This window comes from Halichoeres trimaculatus, unplaced genomic scaffold, assembly GCF_033239565.1.
Source record: "Halichoeres trimaculatus isolate MK-OKI-2021-1 unplaced genomic scaffold, fHalTri1.1 fHalTri1_scaffold_21, whole genome shotgun sequence".
NCBI lineage: Eukaryota > Metazoa > Chordata > Actinopteri > Labriformes > Labridae > Halichoeres > Halichoeres trimaculatus.
The window spans coordinates 23,707,098-23,726,106 of NW_027437199.1; the positions used below are offsets into that span (position 1 = coordinate 23,707,098).

The following is a 19,009-nucleotide window of genomic DNA, read 5'->3' on the forward strand; positions in this document are numbered from 1 at the left end:
TGTCTAAAACCTGCAGATGAAAATAACTGCAGCTACATAAAACTGGTGTTGTGCCATATTCTGCACCCCTCGTGTGAAATGCTCCCTCCAGCGGAACGCCCATTGGAAGCATAGATATAGATAGTATAGACTGTAAATGCTCACAGCCACTGGTGCAAATTTCAAGGAAGTGCGCCCCCCCCCCCCCCCCCCCCCCGACGAAGTCACACACTGCACCCCTTAAAAAATTGATATATTTTCAAATATGAGGGAAGAAAACGCAGTAAACAGGCTATTGCTTGTTGACATCATTGAGTGTATGCCATTTTTGTTAACCTTGACTGTTGGGGAGGTTGGCAGAAAATAAAAATAAAGATGGTTGATTCAATAAACATGTGTAATTGCAAGTCATTAACAAAAACTGAAAGAAGTCTGTATTGTGGAGAGGATAAAAAATTCACACAGAAAATGACTGACCACATGAGCTACGTCTGGTGGCCATGTACGGCGACTGGCCCTTTAAGACGAGCGTCCTCAGGCTGTGAGCGTTTACAGTCTATGCTCTATATCTATGCTTCCAATGCGCGCTTAGCTGGAAGAGGTGCATTCACGCGAGGGGTGCAGAATGTGGCACAACACCTGATCAACAGGACGTTAAGGTTATGATCCCCCAGGGTCCCTTAGATAAATTATCAGGCATCATCAATCGATTGCCGAGCTCTTCGCTCTGCGACACAGTGCTCTTTCTGCATTTGTAGCCTCTGCTCGGCAACTGCAACCCTTTGGAAGAATGGCAACAACAGTGAAGCTCAACACCGGTGCACAGTACCCTATTTTAGGCCTGGGAACATGGAAGGTGAGTCTGTTTCGATCCCTCGAAGTTAACGGTTAACTTTCTAGCTGAACGTGCCAACAGAGAGCTGACGTAGAGTGTGTTACATAAACGCACAGTCGAAACGAACTTTACACGAAATGCCTCCAAGTGCTTCAACCTAAACTCGTCTTTAGATAAGCACAGTGTAACGTCAGGTGACAGAATTTGGCTTTTGAGCTTGAAGGAAGGGATTTTGTCACAGACTGCTGTAAGGTCCGTGTGCTCGAGTGGAGTTTGTGTCAGCTTTCAGTGTAACGTGGAAAATAGTACAGCCATAGAATGCTTAGCTGTTCTTAAGGGTATACAACTATGAGACCCGACCAGCTTTTCTTGTTAAGAGTGTTCATACAGACCACTAGTTTTTGCGTAACCCTGCTCCCAAAGGCACTCATTATGCACTGTTAGATACCCTGTGGAAATGTTCCCTGAAATGCTTCCCTTGAAATTAAATAGAAATGTGGTTACAAAGTGATGACCCTTGAAAAAAACGCTCGAAGTTATGAGCACTGTGACACTGAGTACATGATTTTACCTCCATATGTGATCTTATCGTAGCTCATAACAAATCATGTGGCACAGTTAGATTATGAAACCAGCAGTGTGTCTTAAATCGCATACTTCCATACTGTGTACTCAAAATTTTCAAATTGAGTGTACTAAGCATACTACATACTCACTGGCTTAGTGCACGAATTTTGAGGGTTTAGTGCTGTTTCAAATCGCATACTGCCGAGCGCCGTACTTACCAGAAATGACGACATGATGTCGACTTCTTCTTCTTCTACGTCTAATTGTGACCGGCTTCCAGCGCATTTCTGTCAAATACCGCCACTATTTTGCTGCAAATTTTCAAAGCCTTTTCAGTAGTATATTTAACACAGCTAATAACACAATCAAAATATCAAGATCTTACCATCTTTCTTTGTAATTACAATGAATTTCAATCGCGCTTTGCTACGCCGTAATCAGTGCCAACAACATCTCCTCCTCCTCCTACTGGCTGAAGATGTCCCAGTATGTATTGTTTATTTGTATTTTTACCGTGCTGAGCCAACGGCCACAGCTCTCTTCCGCCATTGCAGCCATGAGTATGGAAGTATGCAATTTTGGACACACACACCAGGGCTCTCAAGTTTTGAGTGCAGACTAGAGTGCCTGCCGCTGGTTATAGTAATGGGTGTCTTTCATAGCTTTTCGCCTCAATCCACTGCTATTTTAGGATGTGACAGCCCTCAACATATCACAACAATAAATACTATGTTATAATTAAAAGAAACTCAGCTTATCTTCATCGTCAACAACATTTTGCCTTAAAAAGACATTTTTTCTGGTTAAAATTTCAGTAGCTTTCTCATTTTAAAATTTGTTGATACTAAATCACCTCTCATGTGTCCTGGACATCCTCTCAAAACTTTCATAGTTTTTAGTTAGTATATAAAAAGGTCATTGAAAAAAACACTGAAACCGTAATCAAGGGCAAGTCACTATAAATGTGCTTTTTTTCAACTTGGAATTTCAGTGGCTTTGTCTTTTTTTAATTTATGACCAAGAAATCACCTCTAATGTGTCCTGGACATCCTCTCACAACTTTTACAGAAAAAATGTTAAAAATGAAACTGTCTTCACCCCGGTATAAACAATTTGTGATGCAGGATACCTCAGGTTGAACTTATCATTTCAGTGACTAAAAACAGCAGCTTGGAGATGGAGTTTTCTGTCTGCGTCTTTACTCTCACCAGCACACAGGGCGCTGCCCCCAAAGACGTTGAGCGTCTCTGGAGGTATTATTCTCACGTATCGGCTGAACTGTTAAGTGACATTACTGTCAGACAACAACAGTAACAGCCACTCTTTAAATGGAAGATATCGAGCCTTTAGTCCACAGAGCGGATCATGGCGGCATCAGATATACTAATGTGTGGGACCGCCAGACGCACGTCATATGATGCGCCATAGCTGATCAGACATTTCATAGTTTTCCTAACATTTAAGCCAGGAAAAGAGGGATCATAATGATTGTTCAAGGGTACAAGTCAAGTCTGAAGTCTCTCTGTGGACATTTTTTTCAGTGTGAGAAATACAATGTGTGGCGGGAGTGCGCGACAAAAGACCCAAAAGAGTGACTGTCACGCTCAATGCGTGACACTTGAGAGCTCTGTGAAACATCGAGGGCACGGCTTTTCAAATAAAAATTAGGTCGGCTCGAAATCCGAAGTCCTGAATTTCCCCTCGGGGATAAATAAAGTCCTGAATTTCCCCTCGGGGATAAATAAAGTATTTTCTATTCTATTCTATTCTATCTGTGGCCATCGGAACATGTAATCACATGGGGCGATGGTGGGCATTGACTATGTGTGCGTTGTCAAAAAAAAGTGGGGAAGAAGTTGAGTTGCATTAACGGCGTGCGCAGAGATTTATTGGGGTAAACATTTGTAAATTCTGTAGAAATTGTTTGTAATTTATCCAAAGTCCTTGATTGTTGTTGCTTTATCTGCGACCCACCAGTGAGCACCGTTTGATATCAAGAAATCATCCCATATGCAGTAACGTAACCCAGGAACTGAAAAACCTACATTAGATCAGGCGTCTTTTGAAGGAAGTAAAACCATAATATGTGTTTGCTAAATGTGAAAGTCTATGAACTGTTTCAAACATGGAGTTCGTTGTGCCTGTTCACATAAGACACATGTACAAAACCTTCTTAACGTTTTAGTTTATTTATATTTTACTTCACGATCAATCACAAAAAGATTCTGATAACAGCCATCAGAAAATGTGACCCTGCTTTACTTCCATTATAATTTATCAGTCCCCGAAATAACTTTTTCTGTGGGTCTATGTCATCATCTCACATTGATCTGGACTCAAGTTTTCCTATTATTGATCAACCCACATTCAGAGACACAGTGATCACACATTCTGGTAGACCATCAGATTATCTGACCCTGCTTTAATTTATTAAAACACCTAAATAACTTTTCAGAGGCTCTTTGTCGTGATCTCTCATTGATCTGGACTCAAGTTTTACTATTGTGGATAATCACACAGAAACACAGGGTTCACAGATTCTGATTGACCATCAGATAATGTGACCCTGCTTTACTTGCATAATAGTTTATCAAATAACCTTAATAACTTTTCTGTGGCTCCTTTGTCATCCCCTCACATTGATCTGGACCCAAGTATTCCTATTATTGATCATCACATGAATCAGAAGGACAGGGGTCAAAGATTCTGATAGACCATCAGATGATGTGACCCTGCTTTACTCACATAATCATTTATTGAAACACCTAAATAACTTTTCTTTGGCTCTTTGTCCATGGAACCCCGAAAGATTCATAATGAAATAAATAAAAACAACACTTTGAAATAAGTTTAATGAAATAAATACTGTTTTGATAAATAATTGACAAAGAAAAATATGTAATATGGTCATTAAATTGTGAAATAAAGCAATGTTAAGTTTGAAATGTGTTATTATTCTTTTATATCGAATTATTATAATCAAATATTTCATAATGATCATTTTAGAAATTTCATGTTTTTTAAGATAATTACTTTTATCCATTTTCAAACTTTAATTAAAAAAAAACCAAATTAAAGGAAAACATTTTCAACAAAGTCAGTTTTTAGTTCATATTGTTTTTTCCACAATGGCCTTTTTATTTCATCATGTCATTTTCCATCAAAATGACTTGGTCTGTTTTTCAGTGCAACACCGCATCAGAGCATTGCTACTATTACCTCTTGGTGCAAAACACCTTTTAAGTATTGTCACCTCTGCATGAGACAGTGCATCTGCTGAATCAGTGAGTCCAATCAGGGACAGCTTCATGATAAGTATAAACGTTATGCAGAACACCCGAGAGTTTTTGAAACTCTAGATCAGCTCTTTTCAATTAGCAGCCCGTAGGCCACATGCAGAGAAAGCAGCTGTTGAGTGGTTGGGACTTGGGTCCAACGAGAAAAACATCTTACACTAACATGTCATACTAAAACGGTCTTTACAAAAATTCCCACGTTATTACAAATATTGACAGCAACACCCATTGTCACCTAACAACCAACCCACAATGCATTGTGTCATTGAGCAGGTGCGTTTAAAAAGCTAACGTTAGCAGCCCTACACAGGGGAAACTAGCATGTCTCTTTCTGACCTAAAACAAAAAAGCAGCAAGAAAAATTGTCAGTTTCAACCCGTGTGGACTGAAAAGTATTTTATTTATTTTACCACCAAGTCCAAAAACCAAACCAATGTGTTTGCTCTGCAACGAGTGCATTGCAGTGCTGAAAAATTATAATGATCAATGTTCGAAGACACCACACTGAAAAACACGTCACATTTTAATCAAACTTTCCTTAGGGATCTCGTGAGGGGATGGCTAACAGAGTTTGATTACGTTTTACAACGGGAGCTGTACTACAATGAGGCAGACTTGCACAGCTCAGGCGAAGGCCACTGCAGCTTAACTTAGCTGCTAAAAGTGTACAGCCCAGCTCATGTCCTTAGTATGAAGATCTGGTGTTGTGTTAAACCTACCGTTACTTAAGTGTAGATAGTGCTAGATATTTCAATTGTCCATCATTTTGACGGACAGGGTCAAAAAAATTCTGTCATAATTAACATTGATCTGCAATTTAAAAAGTCAATGTTAATACCTATGAATTATATATTTTAGCATACCATCACAAAAGCGACTCAAAGACAACTTGTAACATTAATTACACTAGGCAATTTTATTGATTACGGGCCAAAAGAAAAAATTATAGACACAAAATAGAAAATGTGTATAATGATTCCGACCCTGCTGCCTAGAGCTTTGAAAAGCAAAAAAAATTCACTCACAGCAGGCGAAATTTCACTTGCTGTCAGAGTTATCTTGTTTTTTTTAATTAAACAGAAAAACTCAAAGCTGTTTTCACAATAACTGTTAATTTTTATTGCCAGCTCTTTTTGTATTCTGATTTGCCTGAGCTTAAACTTCTCTCCGGGGCTGCATGGATTTAAAGTGGATGTCCATTTTGGTGTAATCAAGGTCATCAAGCAAGAAAGCGGCAGAGGAGAACAGCTTCAGGTTATGTGTCTTTGCCTCGGACGGCCGACTTCTCGCGTCTGTTTGGATTTTATGGAGGCTGAAGCCCAGTTCTGCTGCTACACTACGGACTGGAATGACCACTGCTACTTCAGTGAGTGTTTAAAGTCTGGAAACATTTCACCCAGTGAAGTCATAAACAGTCAGCCCGATTCTTAAAAAGACGGGTTTCCTGGTCCTGCCAGAGCCCGCTTCACTGGGAGGAAATCCTGTAGCATGTGGTCCCCATGTACGGGAGAGATGGTCTCAGAGTCATACTGGTCACAGATGCGCCCCAATGGATCATCTCCATAGATCTTAAGCGCACTGCCAGCAGCAATCTGTGGCAACAACATATCAACATAATACCTCATTAGTTATGCACTTTCGCCACCAACTGGGCAGAGGGTCGACTGTAGGTGCTGTTGGAAATCAATGAATGGTTGTGTGTGACAATGAAAATGATGGACTGGCTCGCTCAGGTTTTCTGATCCATCAAAATGACGAGCAACCTTCAGATTTTTTCTTCATTGCTCAAAAAATTCAGCCAAAGACAGTGAATAATTAGTTAACACAACCTCTGCTGAAGAAACACCAAACCACATACACGCCTATTCAAAAGAGCAGAAATAAACATGTTTACAGCCTGGTTAAAGAAACCTGGTTCTACATAGCTCATTTCTGTGTCAGCAGAAACTGAACTAGTGGAGAAGTTTTCTTATCTTTTTTTCAGTTATTACACTTACGAGATGTAAGGGCATGGCTAATTTGACTGACAGGCGACACCCTGTAGCCGTCTGATAAGACGCTAAAGGGCCACCTCTTTACAAGGGGTGCAATGAAATGAAAACTCTTGGCTGAAATCGAAAACTAAAAGTGGGGAAACCTGGATTGAAAAATGAAACACTGAAAGAAGTTATTATGCCAGTTAATCGTACCATTGCATTCTTGACTTTGACTGTGTACTAACCTCCCTAAAATTAATACAGTGCCGTTTCATCAATATCAGTTCTTCAAATAGTAATGCAGTCTTCACAGAGATGGCATTATTTTTCCTGACCCTGTGTCCGCTATACAAGTGTGCTTCTCTCTGTGTCTAAGCACTCATGTGTTTGTGTGTTGAACACATTGGGACTGAATTCTGCCACGCATGATAGAGAGAGCAGTTTAGTCTGTTAAATAAACAACAAGTAATAGACCTCACCCATACGAGAGGTAACTTTAAAGTACTTTTGGTTTGATCTGCACTATATAGAAAATAGAATTAATTTGACCTGTAGGGGAAACACTGTTATTATTTGGGGCACTCTCTTGTCTGAGTCTTTTATTTCTGCTTCTCCATCTCCAAGCAGGCTTTCTGCATCTCGTGAGGGCATTATACGCGCTGGCCCTTTACACAGGCCCTTATCCAGACCAGAACATGCTGACTGCAGTTTTGACTGTTTTGTTTCTGTGATAAAAGTCTTTCAGCTGAAAACCAAAAATGCACTTTTGGGTCATTTTCAGCTAAAAAATTTTCATGACTCAATTTTTGGAGCATCCCTACTATTAAGCCGCGTTTCCACCAAGCAGTCCAGTTCGCTTCAGTATGGTTTGGCAAGGTTTGGTACTCTTCAGCCTGATCCCATTTGGGTTTCCACAGCAAACTGTGCCCCCTCGTGGTTGGTGGCACGTAAGCCGGATGCTGAAATCTGCATCTAATAAATAACAGCAAGACACCATAGCAGTGCAACACAGTGTACCTCGCTAATAAATCCAACGAAGAAGAAAAATGCGTTCAGTAAACAAAGAGCAGTGATGGAAGATATCCTGCAATTCATCCTCTTTGTGATTGGCATATGGCTCTTTGATACAAAATCAAGTTTTCAATCAGAGAAGTCTGTGTGCCCACAGGAGAATGCAGCCGCTGTTGCATGATAAGTGACGATTCTTTCAACCAATCAACGGTCTGCAGTGTTACAGCTCCACCTTCCGAGATCTTGGTTTCATCTGGCACCTCTATGGAAGGGTGCCAAAAAAGGGGACAGCTTGTCTTGTTTATTTGGAGGTCTGTCCCGGGATTAGTCAGCAGAAACGCTGTAAAATGCATGCTGTGCCAAGATGACCTGAACTGAACCACTTGGTGGAAACAGGGCTTTTACCTTATCCTAACTCAAACAAGGTGAGGTTGAATTCAGCTTTTCCAATATGGCCTCTGTTGATGACTGGCTTCAAAACACAGCAACAGAGACAGTTGGGTGACGTCACTGAGGGCATGTAGATACAGTCAGTGTTGTGTCATACAAGGGGTGCGGCATCCTTGTAGAGAAAAACAATTGTTCTTTCTCCACCTGCAATAATGCAAATGTCTGGATTTCAAACTATGTTACCAACTCAAAGAAGCTGTTGACAGTAACTTGGACAGTGTACTCAACCTGTTTTTCCCCAGATTTAATGCATCACACTACACTTAGAGCAGCACATAGTCATAGTGGAGGGTTAATGTATCTTTGTTTGGGAGCAAAGATACATGATAACAGGGAGGGACAGGGGGTGTTTCACAGCTTTAGGCTTGGTACAGCTGGTGGGTCCGGCCTTTTCTGGACGCGGCTCTGTGCTGGGGAGCAATCTCCATCTAATGGGGCAGTGGCAGTGGTCTCCAGTTGCGTCTGGGCTCCGGGGCCCGTGGGTGGGGGCCCGGAGTGGTGCTTGGGGGGCAGGCGGGCCCTGCTGGATCTTGCACTCCTCTGTGGCCTGTGGTGCTGGATCCGTCGGCCTGTCACTCACTGGGGACCTAGGCGTGGGTGGCTGCCTGTGGGTCACTGCTCTGTGCGGGTTGATCGGGGGCCTCCCTTGGCACTTGGGCGTCGGTCTCTGGCTCTCGACTCAGCCTCAGCTCTGCTTGGGGGCAGGGCCCTACCACGATCTCACCAATGCACTACCGCTCTCCACCTCACCTGGCCTTGCTGCAGCTGCTGCCTATGCCCTCCTCCTGGGGGGGCCAGGCCCCGGGATATTGGCCCAGTTGCCCCAGTTGCCCTGGTGTCTTCCTGAGTTGCTGAGTTGGGCACTCCTACACACCTTCTCATGTCCCGTGATGTGTGCGCCTCCATATCTCACCTCTATGGGTCCTCCCCCTTTTATCAAGACCCCACATCTCTGGTGTCCCTGGTTTCTTACAGCCTTTACTTCCTGTATGGACTTAGATCAGCACAGCACTTGGACTACTATCTTTAACTAACTACAATTCCTGTTTGTCCTTCCCCCAGTTGTCTTGTCCTGTCTCGTCCTGTCTGTCACTGTTTCCCCTTCTTTCACACTGTGGTGTGGCACAGCCCTCCCCTTCAGCTCTCTTCAGGGGTTAAATAAAGTTTGATTTGATGGAGTAGCCTACAGGTAGGGCTGCAGCGATAAGTCGACATAATCGACTAGTCGACGATAAAAATTAAGTGACGCAAATGTAATAGTTGACGCGTCATATTATTGTTTTTATTGCAGTTGTCACATAGTGAAATCAAATACCAGGGGGCAATACTCATTTGTAACTTCAGTTCACAGCATGAGGTGCTGTGTTATTGGATACTTTTATGGGAAAAGATCACTAAGTTCATACGTGAGGAATATTGATGAGGAAAAATCTCCACTCCCAGAGAGCGCTGTGCGCTTACGGAGGCTCTGCATCTCCGGCTTGGACAGCCTGACAGCTCCCGGAGTTTAGCGTCTGATAACGTGATTTAGAGAGTCTCCTTCACTCTCTGTTACAGACAGTTTTTCAGGATCTGAGTAACAAACTAGTGTCAAAACTCCCCATACTTTTTCAAAGAGAGGACACTTATCTGATGGAGCTCTCACTCTCAAGCTCACACTGCAGTGGTAACACTCAGCAGGGAGGAGGAGGGGCGGAGTGCGCATGAGTGAAGTAGCGCATGTAGAGAAACAAAACTAAACGCGTTGTCATGGAGAGCTGGGAGAGAGTCAGGCGGGATCATACAGAGAGCAAAGCCCCAATAAACAGATAAACATTAGAAAACAAGCCCAAAGTCACTAATAAGCGCTCTGTTCAACACTGCGTACAACAACTTCATTTCCCTGTTACCTGCTTCATTCATTTTGAGATTTATTTAATTTTTTTGTATAGAAGGCTACTTATATTTTTATTACGTCATCATGAATGAAATAAAGACAAACTAACAAACGAACATGACACAGGGCTGACCAATCAGAGGTGAGAACCTAACTCTGGGTAAATGCAGTGAAAATGCAACACACAGGTTGAATTATAAAGGCCTGCACATTTTAAAGGACAAATTAGTTTGAAACTCAAAATAATCGTGATTAACCGACTACTGGAAAAAATAGTCGATAGATTAGTTGACTTTAAAAATAATTGTTAGTTGCAGCCCTAATGGACTGTAAGAGTAAACAGACTGGCCTTTTTATTTTTTAATTTCATTTTATATTTTGCATTTTGCTGTGCAAAACAGTTTTGTTTAATTAGCTCTGTTATGAGAGAGATCGTTTTGGCATTTCTTTGGGATACATTATGGTTTTGAAATAACTGAACAACAGAAAAATCGTCCAAATAATCATTAGATTAGTCGACTAATCGATAAAATAATCGCCCAATTAATCGTTTCAAAAATAATCGCTTACCCCCAGCCCTACCTACAGGGAGGGCTGATGATGGTCACTATAGCAGTGAATCATATTTGCATATCTCTCACAGCTAGAAAAAAAATGCATTGATCTTTCCCAAGCTACTACAGGACACAATGCTCAGCTGTAAAGATAATGCAGACAAGGGAAAAAAAAAATTAAACGACCAATATAAGAGGAATGCAAGGTTAAAGTTACTGAAGTGCCAAACAAATAGTATTTTTCATCACTGCTGTGCTTTGTTTATAAAATAAAACTTTGAACAAAGAGTTTCTAGCTCATTTATGATGCAGCTCTTTTGAATTGTAGCTGGTTGTTTGCCCCCCCACACTGGATGTCGATTGTAGTAATACCAGATTACCTTTGAATCCTAGCTTCTAGGTTTCCTCCTTATGTAAAAGACACACTTTTTTTGTTTGTGAAACAAATAAAACATTGATTAGTGTAAATATTTTATAATGAGGTTGAAATGCTGTTATCCCCTGTACACATGCACAGTAATAACTTCTGTCACTGTGTGTTAGTCACCCAAAGGTGCAGTCAAAGAGGCGGTGATAGCAGCCATAAGAGCAGGCTACAGACACGTCGATGGAGCATTCTGCTACCAAAATGAGGTAGAGGTTGGAGAGGGCGTCCAGGCCATGATCAAGGAAGGAGTGGTCAAGAGAGAGGACCTCTTCATGGTTAGCAAGGTAAGTGGAAGGTAAAAGGCTAAATGTGTCTGCTTGTTGTTAGGAATCTGCTCCTTAAGTCTCTCCTTTCCTTTTTAGCTATGGTGCACTTTCCATGAGAAGTCCATGGTGAGGAAGGCCTGTGAGAAGACTCTGAGTGATCTTAAATTGGACTACCTGGACCTCTATCTGGTGCACTGGCCAATGGGTTTCAAGGTTTGGACACCATTATTTTCTCTTAGAGTGAAAACATTTTCTTTAGATTAATGAGGTTAAAACACAATGCTTCTTTCTGATGCCACAGCCTGGCGATGAGCTGATTCCTTTGGACAGTGCTGGAGAAACCATCAATGATGATACTTGCTTCCTGGACACATGGGAGGTCAGTCAAGCAGACACACATTGCTCAGACTATGGATGGTTCTTTAGCACAACTTGAGTTTGACGGGTTGTGCTTCTCTAACTGTTATTTTTTTTTCGGATTTCTCTTAGGGGATGGAGGAGCTGGTGGATGCTGGTTTGGTCAAAGCTATCGGCGTCTCTAACTTCAATAAGTCACAGCTTGAAGCCATCCTCAACAAGTCAGACCTCAAATACAAACCTGCCAACAACCAGGTACACTAGCTCCCTATTTATCTCAGTAAAAACACCTCTCAGTTATAAAGGTTACACATTTAATCTTCTTTTGTTTAAACAGAAAAACAACTTTGTGTTCTAAAAGGAGGTCAAACAGAGGAACTCAAAGTTCCCAAAGGGCAAGAAGCCATAATGTTATTATCTGAGTCCTCCCATCAGCTCAGAGGAACAAACGTCTTGTTAATCTAAATAGGCCACATGAGTATCCCCTCAGGCTGGTCCAATAAGAGGCTCTGACCTTTTTTATTCTGTTTTTCAGAACAAATGTTTCCAGGCAAAATCTGATTTAGTTTAATCTTAGGATGTATTTGATTAGAGCACCAAGTACCCTTCTCCTTTCCTATGCCACCAAACACAGAACAAAGACCTGGACTCAGGGTTTGGTCTAGGAATGACTTTTTTAGGATACAGAGAGTATTGGGAATAACTGAAAATACACACACACACACACACACACACACACACACACACACAAACCTACACCTATAGCAAGTTTTTGAACTGTGGGAGGAAGCTGGAGAGAACTCACAGTTTCATGTGAAGAGCATGCAAACTGCAGAAAAAGGCTCCATCTTAGTAAAAGAATTAGCATTAGCACTGAAAAAGAAACTCAGGACACAGTTACGGTCACGATTCACCTCTCAGCTTTGGAACACATTGGAGAGGTGGGCCTCAACACGGTTCACTTCATGCACCAGCACAAGCACACGGACAGAGCGTATGATCAATGACATATGATCGCTGAGACCGCTCCTCTCGACAATCATTTTAAACAATAGTGCTGGTGTTAAAGGGCTGTGTCAGACCATAACAACTTAACATAAACCAAAAAATCCCTAAAGTTGTAGCAGTGCTTTCTGTATCACTGTGCTGACATCTGATGAGAAATCCGCTTCATGTAAACCAGGGGTTCAGAAATTTGGTGTCTCCCCAGGACCCAAACTTAACCATCCTTTGTACTTGACCAAGCATGATCCTTTGGTCACTACTGTTGTTCTCTTTGGACAAACTTCAACAACTGTGATCAGAGGATCAACATGTTAAAGTGATACTCCGGGATGGAACAGGTTGGGTCCTATCACAAGGTTTAGGGCAGAAATGACCCCTACAGCAGTGTTTTTGTGCAGCAGAAGACCAGAGCGCACGCACCAAACACCCCCTCCCTGCTCCTCTGCTGGTTTCCTCTGCACTCAGACAGGGCCATATTTTACTTGACCAAAAACACAAATAAACAGACTCCCGCCAAAAAAATCTGATATGGGTCTGCATTCACGCTTTATTTAGAGAATTTTCAGCGTGTTACTTTCACATAAAAACACCGCTAAATAAGGCTCTAGTTCTCATCGTGTCGTAAAACGGCGCCACCTCCGCTGCAGAGCCACAGCTGGCTACGAGGCGCTCGCCACTTAGTGTATCATTCCTGCGCGGTGTGCCAGATATAAACAAACCCAGGTAGTCTGCCAGGACGAATTATGCAATAAAAACGTAAAGATGAGTGATTATGAGAGCGAGGACGACCTGTTGCTCACTTTGCATTCCATTCCCATATTGTTTACATCTGTTTGTTTATATCTGGCGTACTGTGTGTTTTGTTTTTTTGTTTCTGTGCTTTGTTGTTAGTGTTTCCTGTAAAAGCACTTTGTAAACCTTTTTTTAAAAGGTACTACATAAATTAAGTTATTATTATCATTGTAACAAAACACACTTCATTTATAACTAAATCTACCATTACCATTTTCTAGATTAAACGCTGCAAAATTGCACCTCACAACGAGTTGGTATCTGTCGCCTACAAACAAGAGCTGAGGCAGCAGCAGGTGCTGCTCTGTGTCCAGTTGGGCTTTCTACTTCTTTTTATGTATTTTGTTCGATTACACATTTCACAGTCAAGTTATGTGATTGGTTGATTTTACTGTCCATTCATCCAACCAGGAGCATGGGGCAGCTTTTTACCCTTTTTTTTTCCTTTTAGTATCAACCAATCACTGCTTTTAGAAGACTGTGTCATACCTATGAGCGGGGTCAACCACACCTCCCCACTCCTCACTAAGATGAACTTTTCTGTCCAATCCTTGCTCACAGTTGCTTAGGGAACCTTCCTGAACCCCTCAAAAGCTAGGAATCTTTGCTAGGATTTTTTAGGCCAATCTAGGAGCTCTCTGAGAGGAATCTGAGGAGCTCTGTAACAGGCAGTAGTGTAGGTTCGATTTCAACATGGGTGGGGACATAGCCAGTATAGCCATAAACCCCAGCACCAACACCACATTTTTTTTAAACTGTGTAATGACATAATGACATATAAAGCTGCTGAGTTATGATGATGTCTAAACTTTGCTTCAAATATAACTGCATGAAACAGACATTATACGTAGATTAACAACAAAACACAAACAGATTGACAGCTCACATATTAGCACTATACTGAGCATTGAGGAGCATGACTTGGTGTTAACAAAACAATCCTCCGGGATGTGGTGTGATTTAAAAATCAGGCTACTCTGATGAAAGGTTTCCTAAAGTAAAAAGTTATTTTCTCACGAAAAAAAACTTTAGGTCAAGATCACTAAATTGGAACTACAAACGAAAATCTGTGTATAAAAACACATTTACCTGCGTTTTATATTAATATCAAATTCACAGCTCTATCACAGAGGGTCTCAGTCGTATTTTATATACATATAATTTTTCTATTTTTAAATGAACCACCATGTCCTAGTTCCAAATCACCTGTTGCTGTTACCCTGCCACTCCACTGCTGTCTCACAAACAGGAGAGCTCTGTTGCTTCTTGTGCCGCCAGAGAAAAGTGAAAGTAACAAATCGATCATAATTAAGAGTGACAAATGGTGTTCTGCATTCAGTAGTGGTTGCCTAAGGGGAGAGACTGCTTTCCTCACATACCTTCCACTGTTGGGTGATAAAGCCTTCCACCTTTCTTTTCTTGACCGATATCCAGACTCAAAGACGTATTTGGGAGGCGGTGACAAAGTGGGAAAGGATTTAACCCTTTGTGTGTCGCCTGAGGCATATTTTCCCCCCTCTAACCTTAATATTGGTGGGGACATTTAGCCATTGTTTCAGATTGGTGTGAACACATCCATACGATCCATACACAATTCTATGCTCTTGAAAACAGGCCCAGGATTAGAGCTCTACTGCGTGCTAATGGCAGGACAACTGATTATTCACTTGATGATAGGATGGATTATTGTTTTTTGTTCAGGTTTGAACACACTCTCTGTGATTTGTTTAGTTTGATACCTAATGTTGAGAACTGACATTTTGAAAATGTCAAATTTAAATTTGTTTTTCTTGTCAACGATCAACAAAAAAAAAAATATCACTTGTATTTGTTGGTGTCTTTCTAATGCATTGACAGCTTTTGAAACACACACAACAAAATAATTTTCTTCACATTTTTCATGATAATGTTTAAGATTGTTTTAAATTTTATTTTACTTGCTGGTTTTTCTGTTCTAATACAAATTTGAAAAGCTGCTCAGGATTTGTTTTGTGTCTGTATACTCAGGTTGAGTGCCACCCGTACCTGACCCAGGACAAGCTGATAGATTTCTGCCACTCTCAGGGAATCACTGTGACGGCGTACAGCCCACTGGGCTCCCCTGACAGACCCTGGTAAAATGCAGCAGCATCAATCAAATATGATCCTATGACTTTTTTAAAGGACTGTTTCACAATTCTATCATGAAATGGGTAATTTATGATTTGATTCAGAATCAGTGTTACTCAGTGTAATCAGACATGTTGTACTTGAGGTTGGTTTTTACTTGTGACCCCTGTTCCTCTTTTTCTATGTGTGTGTGTGTGTGTGTGTGTGTGTGTGTGTGTGTGTGTGTGTGTGTGTGTGTGTGTGTGTGTGTGTGTGTGTGTGTGTGTGTGTGTGTGTGTGTGTGTGTGTGTGTGTGTGTGTGTGTGTATCTGTGTGTGTATCTGTGTGTGTATCTGTGTGTGTATGTGCTTTAATTTCTCATGATGGATGTTGAGCTATCACCTTTTTTTGTTTTGCTTTATTTTCAGTGATCTCATGAATCAAATATTTCCCAGATATTTTAAAAAAGATGACTACAGTTGCAAATGCAAATGCTTGGATGTGAACACGCCAACAGGATTTACATTGATCCATGTGAATAATATTTAATGTGCAGGGCTAAACCTGAGGACCCCTCGCTCCTGGAGGACCCAAATATAAAAGCCATTGCTGAGAAGCACAAAAAGACACCCGCTCAGGTATGGTTTCTCATCAGTAGTGTGGTGTGCATCCATTACAGAACTATGGATAGCTTAAACACCTCTGACTGTTATCACACCTGGACTCCTGACCTCTAAACTCTCATATGTTTTTCACTTTTTTGCCAGGTCCTGATCCGCTTCCAAATTCAAAGAAACGTGATTGTGATCCCCAAGTCTGTCACACCTCAGCGCATCCAGGAGAACTTCCAGGTGATTAGCTGAAGAATAGTTTGGATGTTTTCCAGGATTAGCTTACTTGCTCTCTGTGTTCTACTCATGCATGAAAACATTTTTTCTAATGTGCAGGTGTTTGACTTTGAACTGACTAAGGAAGAAATGAGCACTATATTGGGATTCAACAGGAACTGGAGAGTGTGCCCCATGCAGTGGTGAGATTTCATCTTTCTAAAGGCTGTTAAATATATTTGAGGAACCTTTTCATATTTCCTCTTTATTCCCTGCAGGAGCGTGAAGCACAAGGACTATCCATTCAACGCTGAATACTGAAGTGAAGAACGCTGATTTTCCACAGGTTTACATTAGATGCTGGGGTTTGCTCTTTAGACTGCTCGCTTTGCTCTTCTTTTGGAGCAGTTAGCAGTGAAAGAAAATGAAGTGTACTGTTATCGCCTTGAACACTCCGAAAACTTATATATGAGACACTTGAGTATTCCAAACTCAAGCTGTTAATGGTTTTCAGAGAAATGGTGGAGTGTATCATCCTTCCCTTCAGTTTGTTACTTTGTGCAAAAACAATGGCACTGAATTACTTTTGCACATGTGCCATTTTTAGTTACTGAACTACCAAAAATGTGCCAGATGCATTACTTATTAAACATAGATAGCATACTTCTGTAAGTGGAGAGCATTCAATGTTAGTCTTTGAGTACATCGCAGCCTGTTTCGTGTCTTACTTGTTGCTTTATGTGTTTGGTTTGTACTATCACCTGTCAAAAACAAAACTTGACAAAACCATTCAACGTGACTACAAAATGAAAAGCTCATCATCCCTGTTACAAAACACAAAACCGTGACTTGTCATGGGAACTTAACTGGAGTACTCACATGTGGTCCTTAAGAATCATGTGCACCTGTTACAAAACTGTCGCTTTCACTTCCTGTTTGAGCTGCTTGTTTTTTCAGACATTAAAAGAAGTCCTGTGGCAAAAAGAACATCTTTGTCCAAGTTTCCTACACAGATGTGCTGTAAAGGAACCATTATAGGGCTGAGCAATTAATCAAATTTTAACCGACATCGCAATGTAACAGAGTACAATTTTCAAATCGCAGAATCTGCAATTTAAAAAAATAAAATTTTAATAAAGTTTAATGTGCACAGACTTGGAGGGAACAAACTAACTTGTGCTCCGCCTTCCTTAAAACAAGCAAAAGTCAAAATGCTTTTTTTTTTGGCAAAAATATTACACGTCCACAAAGCTTGAAGTTAAATCAATCTGTCAATATTCTTCTGTGATCGTGATAGTTAAATGAAGATATATTATTTGTATCAATTTATGCATCAATCTATTTCATGTCATCATAACATATAGGCCTGGCCTTCATACTATAGAATGATATAGAATGATTTATGCATTGTTTTTAGTAAATAATGCAAAAGATACCCCCCTCCCAAAAAATAAATAAATAAAATAAAACTAAATTAAATTAAATTAAAAAAAATAATTAAAAAAATTGCATTCTAAATCACAATCGCAATATTGGTCCAAATAAATCGCAATTAGATTATTTTCCAAAATCGTTTAGCCCTAAACCATTATTATTCAAAGGTTAGACCACAAGAGGGCAGAAAACATAAAATCAAGAGTGAATGAGAAGCTGCAGCTTCTAATAAGGTGCTAATTTGGAGTTCATGTGCTGATTTCACAAATCCACTTTAGCTGAAAATAACCTAAAAAAGACTTTGAATGTTGTGTTAGATGTTATCACATATTGATGGGAAGAACTTTGAGTTGCATCAGCACATTTTCACCGTGACATGGTTACCACATACTTCCATAAAAAACAGTGTCAAAGCCTCCGTGTGTTTGCACAGTGTAGATCCTAAACTGATCCTTTACTAATTGTAATCATGGATTTGATTCCCTCCAAACTGGACTCTACCTTATGACAGGTGCTGACATCTGATGGCACCCAGCTAGCTTTCCAGTAAAATCCCACTCTTGCAAACGTTTGAAGGAGTTTTATTTAACAAATGTTTACATCCTCAAACAAGGAAAAATGTGTGGTTTTAAAGAGTCGTAGTTTTGTGAGAATAATAAGTTAATATTTCAGTTGTATGTTCAGTGTTTCACTTTCCTCAACCCCTGTATTTTGAGGGATGCTTCCTTTCGTGAGTCCCTTTTATTTCCCTTTACATTGTGTTGTTGCTCTTGCAAATTTTCTGACACCTACTGGCCACTGTACTTGCGGTTTTGGAAATAAGAGTTCAAGCCTTTAGTCAGATAACCAACCAAGAGATTGTAATTATATGTATGTTCAGAAGTTTTCAGAGTTGCTGAGAGATTTATGTTTTCCATCATTTATTTAATGTTTACAGTACTTTCTGCTACAAAATTGCATGGGGTCTTTAAAATTTAATAAAATTGTTCGTTGTTTGGACTGTGAGTTTAGGATCTGAAATTATGAACTACTACATTTTGTGTGATTTGAACTTTGAACTTTTCAGTGTGACCATGCACAACAATGCATATGTCTAACTAAAGGAATCTGCAGGTTGTCAAAGCGTACAGCTACCCAGGTTATGTTTATTACCTTGACTGTTTAGCTGTACTTTTGAGCTCCTTTCATGCCATCCATACAGGCCATGATCCAGACGTTTCATGACAAGGGACACACAACTTTCAAGTGCTTCATTCATGTGTTCATAAA

General features: G+C 40.6%; 1 protein-coding gene across 1 annotated transcript; it reads left to right on the forward strand.

The window, feature by feature from the left end:
* The first annotated feature begins 553 nt into the window (after window positions 1–553).
* LOC141810343 (aldo-keto reductase family 1 member B1-like) lies at window positions 554–19,007 on the forward strand. Its single transcript, XM_074697772.1, has 10 exons — window positions 554–835; window positions 11,088–11,255; window positions 11,334–11,450; window positions 11,539–11,616; window positions 11,727–11,849; window positions 15,399–15,505; window positions 16,036–16,117; window positions 16,247–16,330; window positions 16,427–16,509; window positions 16,585–19,007. Exons 1-10 carry the CDS (start codon window positions 770–772, stop codon window positions 16,625–16,627), a joined length of 951 nt encoding a protein of 316 aa, XP_074553873.1. The 5' UTR covers window positions 554–769; the 3' UTR covers window positions 16,628–19,007.
* The last annotated feature ends 2 nt before the right edge of the window (window positions 19,008–19,009 follow it).

Bases quoted from the DNA above. Each gene is read 5' to 3' on its own strand.
- LOC141810343 (XM_074697772.1), top strand. From the start codon at position 770: ATGGCAACAACAGTGAAGCTCAACACCGGTGCACAGTACCCTATTTTA. The intron at 11,451-11,538 runs GTTTGGACACCA...CTGATGCCACAG, and splicing joins ACTGGCCAATGGGTTTCAAG to CCTGGCGATGAGCTGATTCC. The intron at 15,506-16,035 runs GTAAAATGCAGC...TTTAATGTGCAG, and splicing joins GGCTCCCCTGACAGACCCTG to GGCTAAACCTGAGGACCCCT.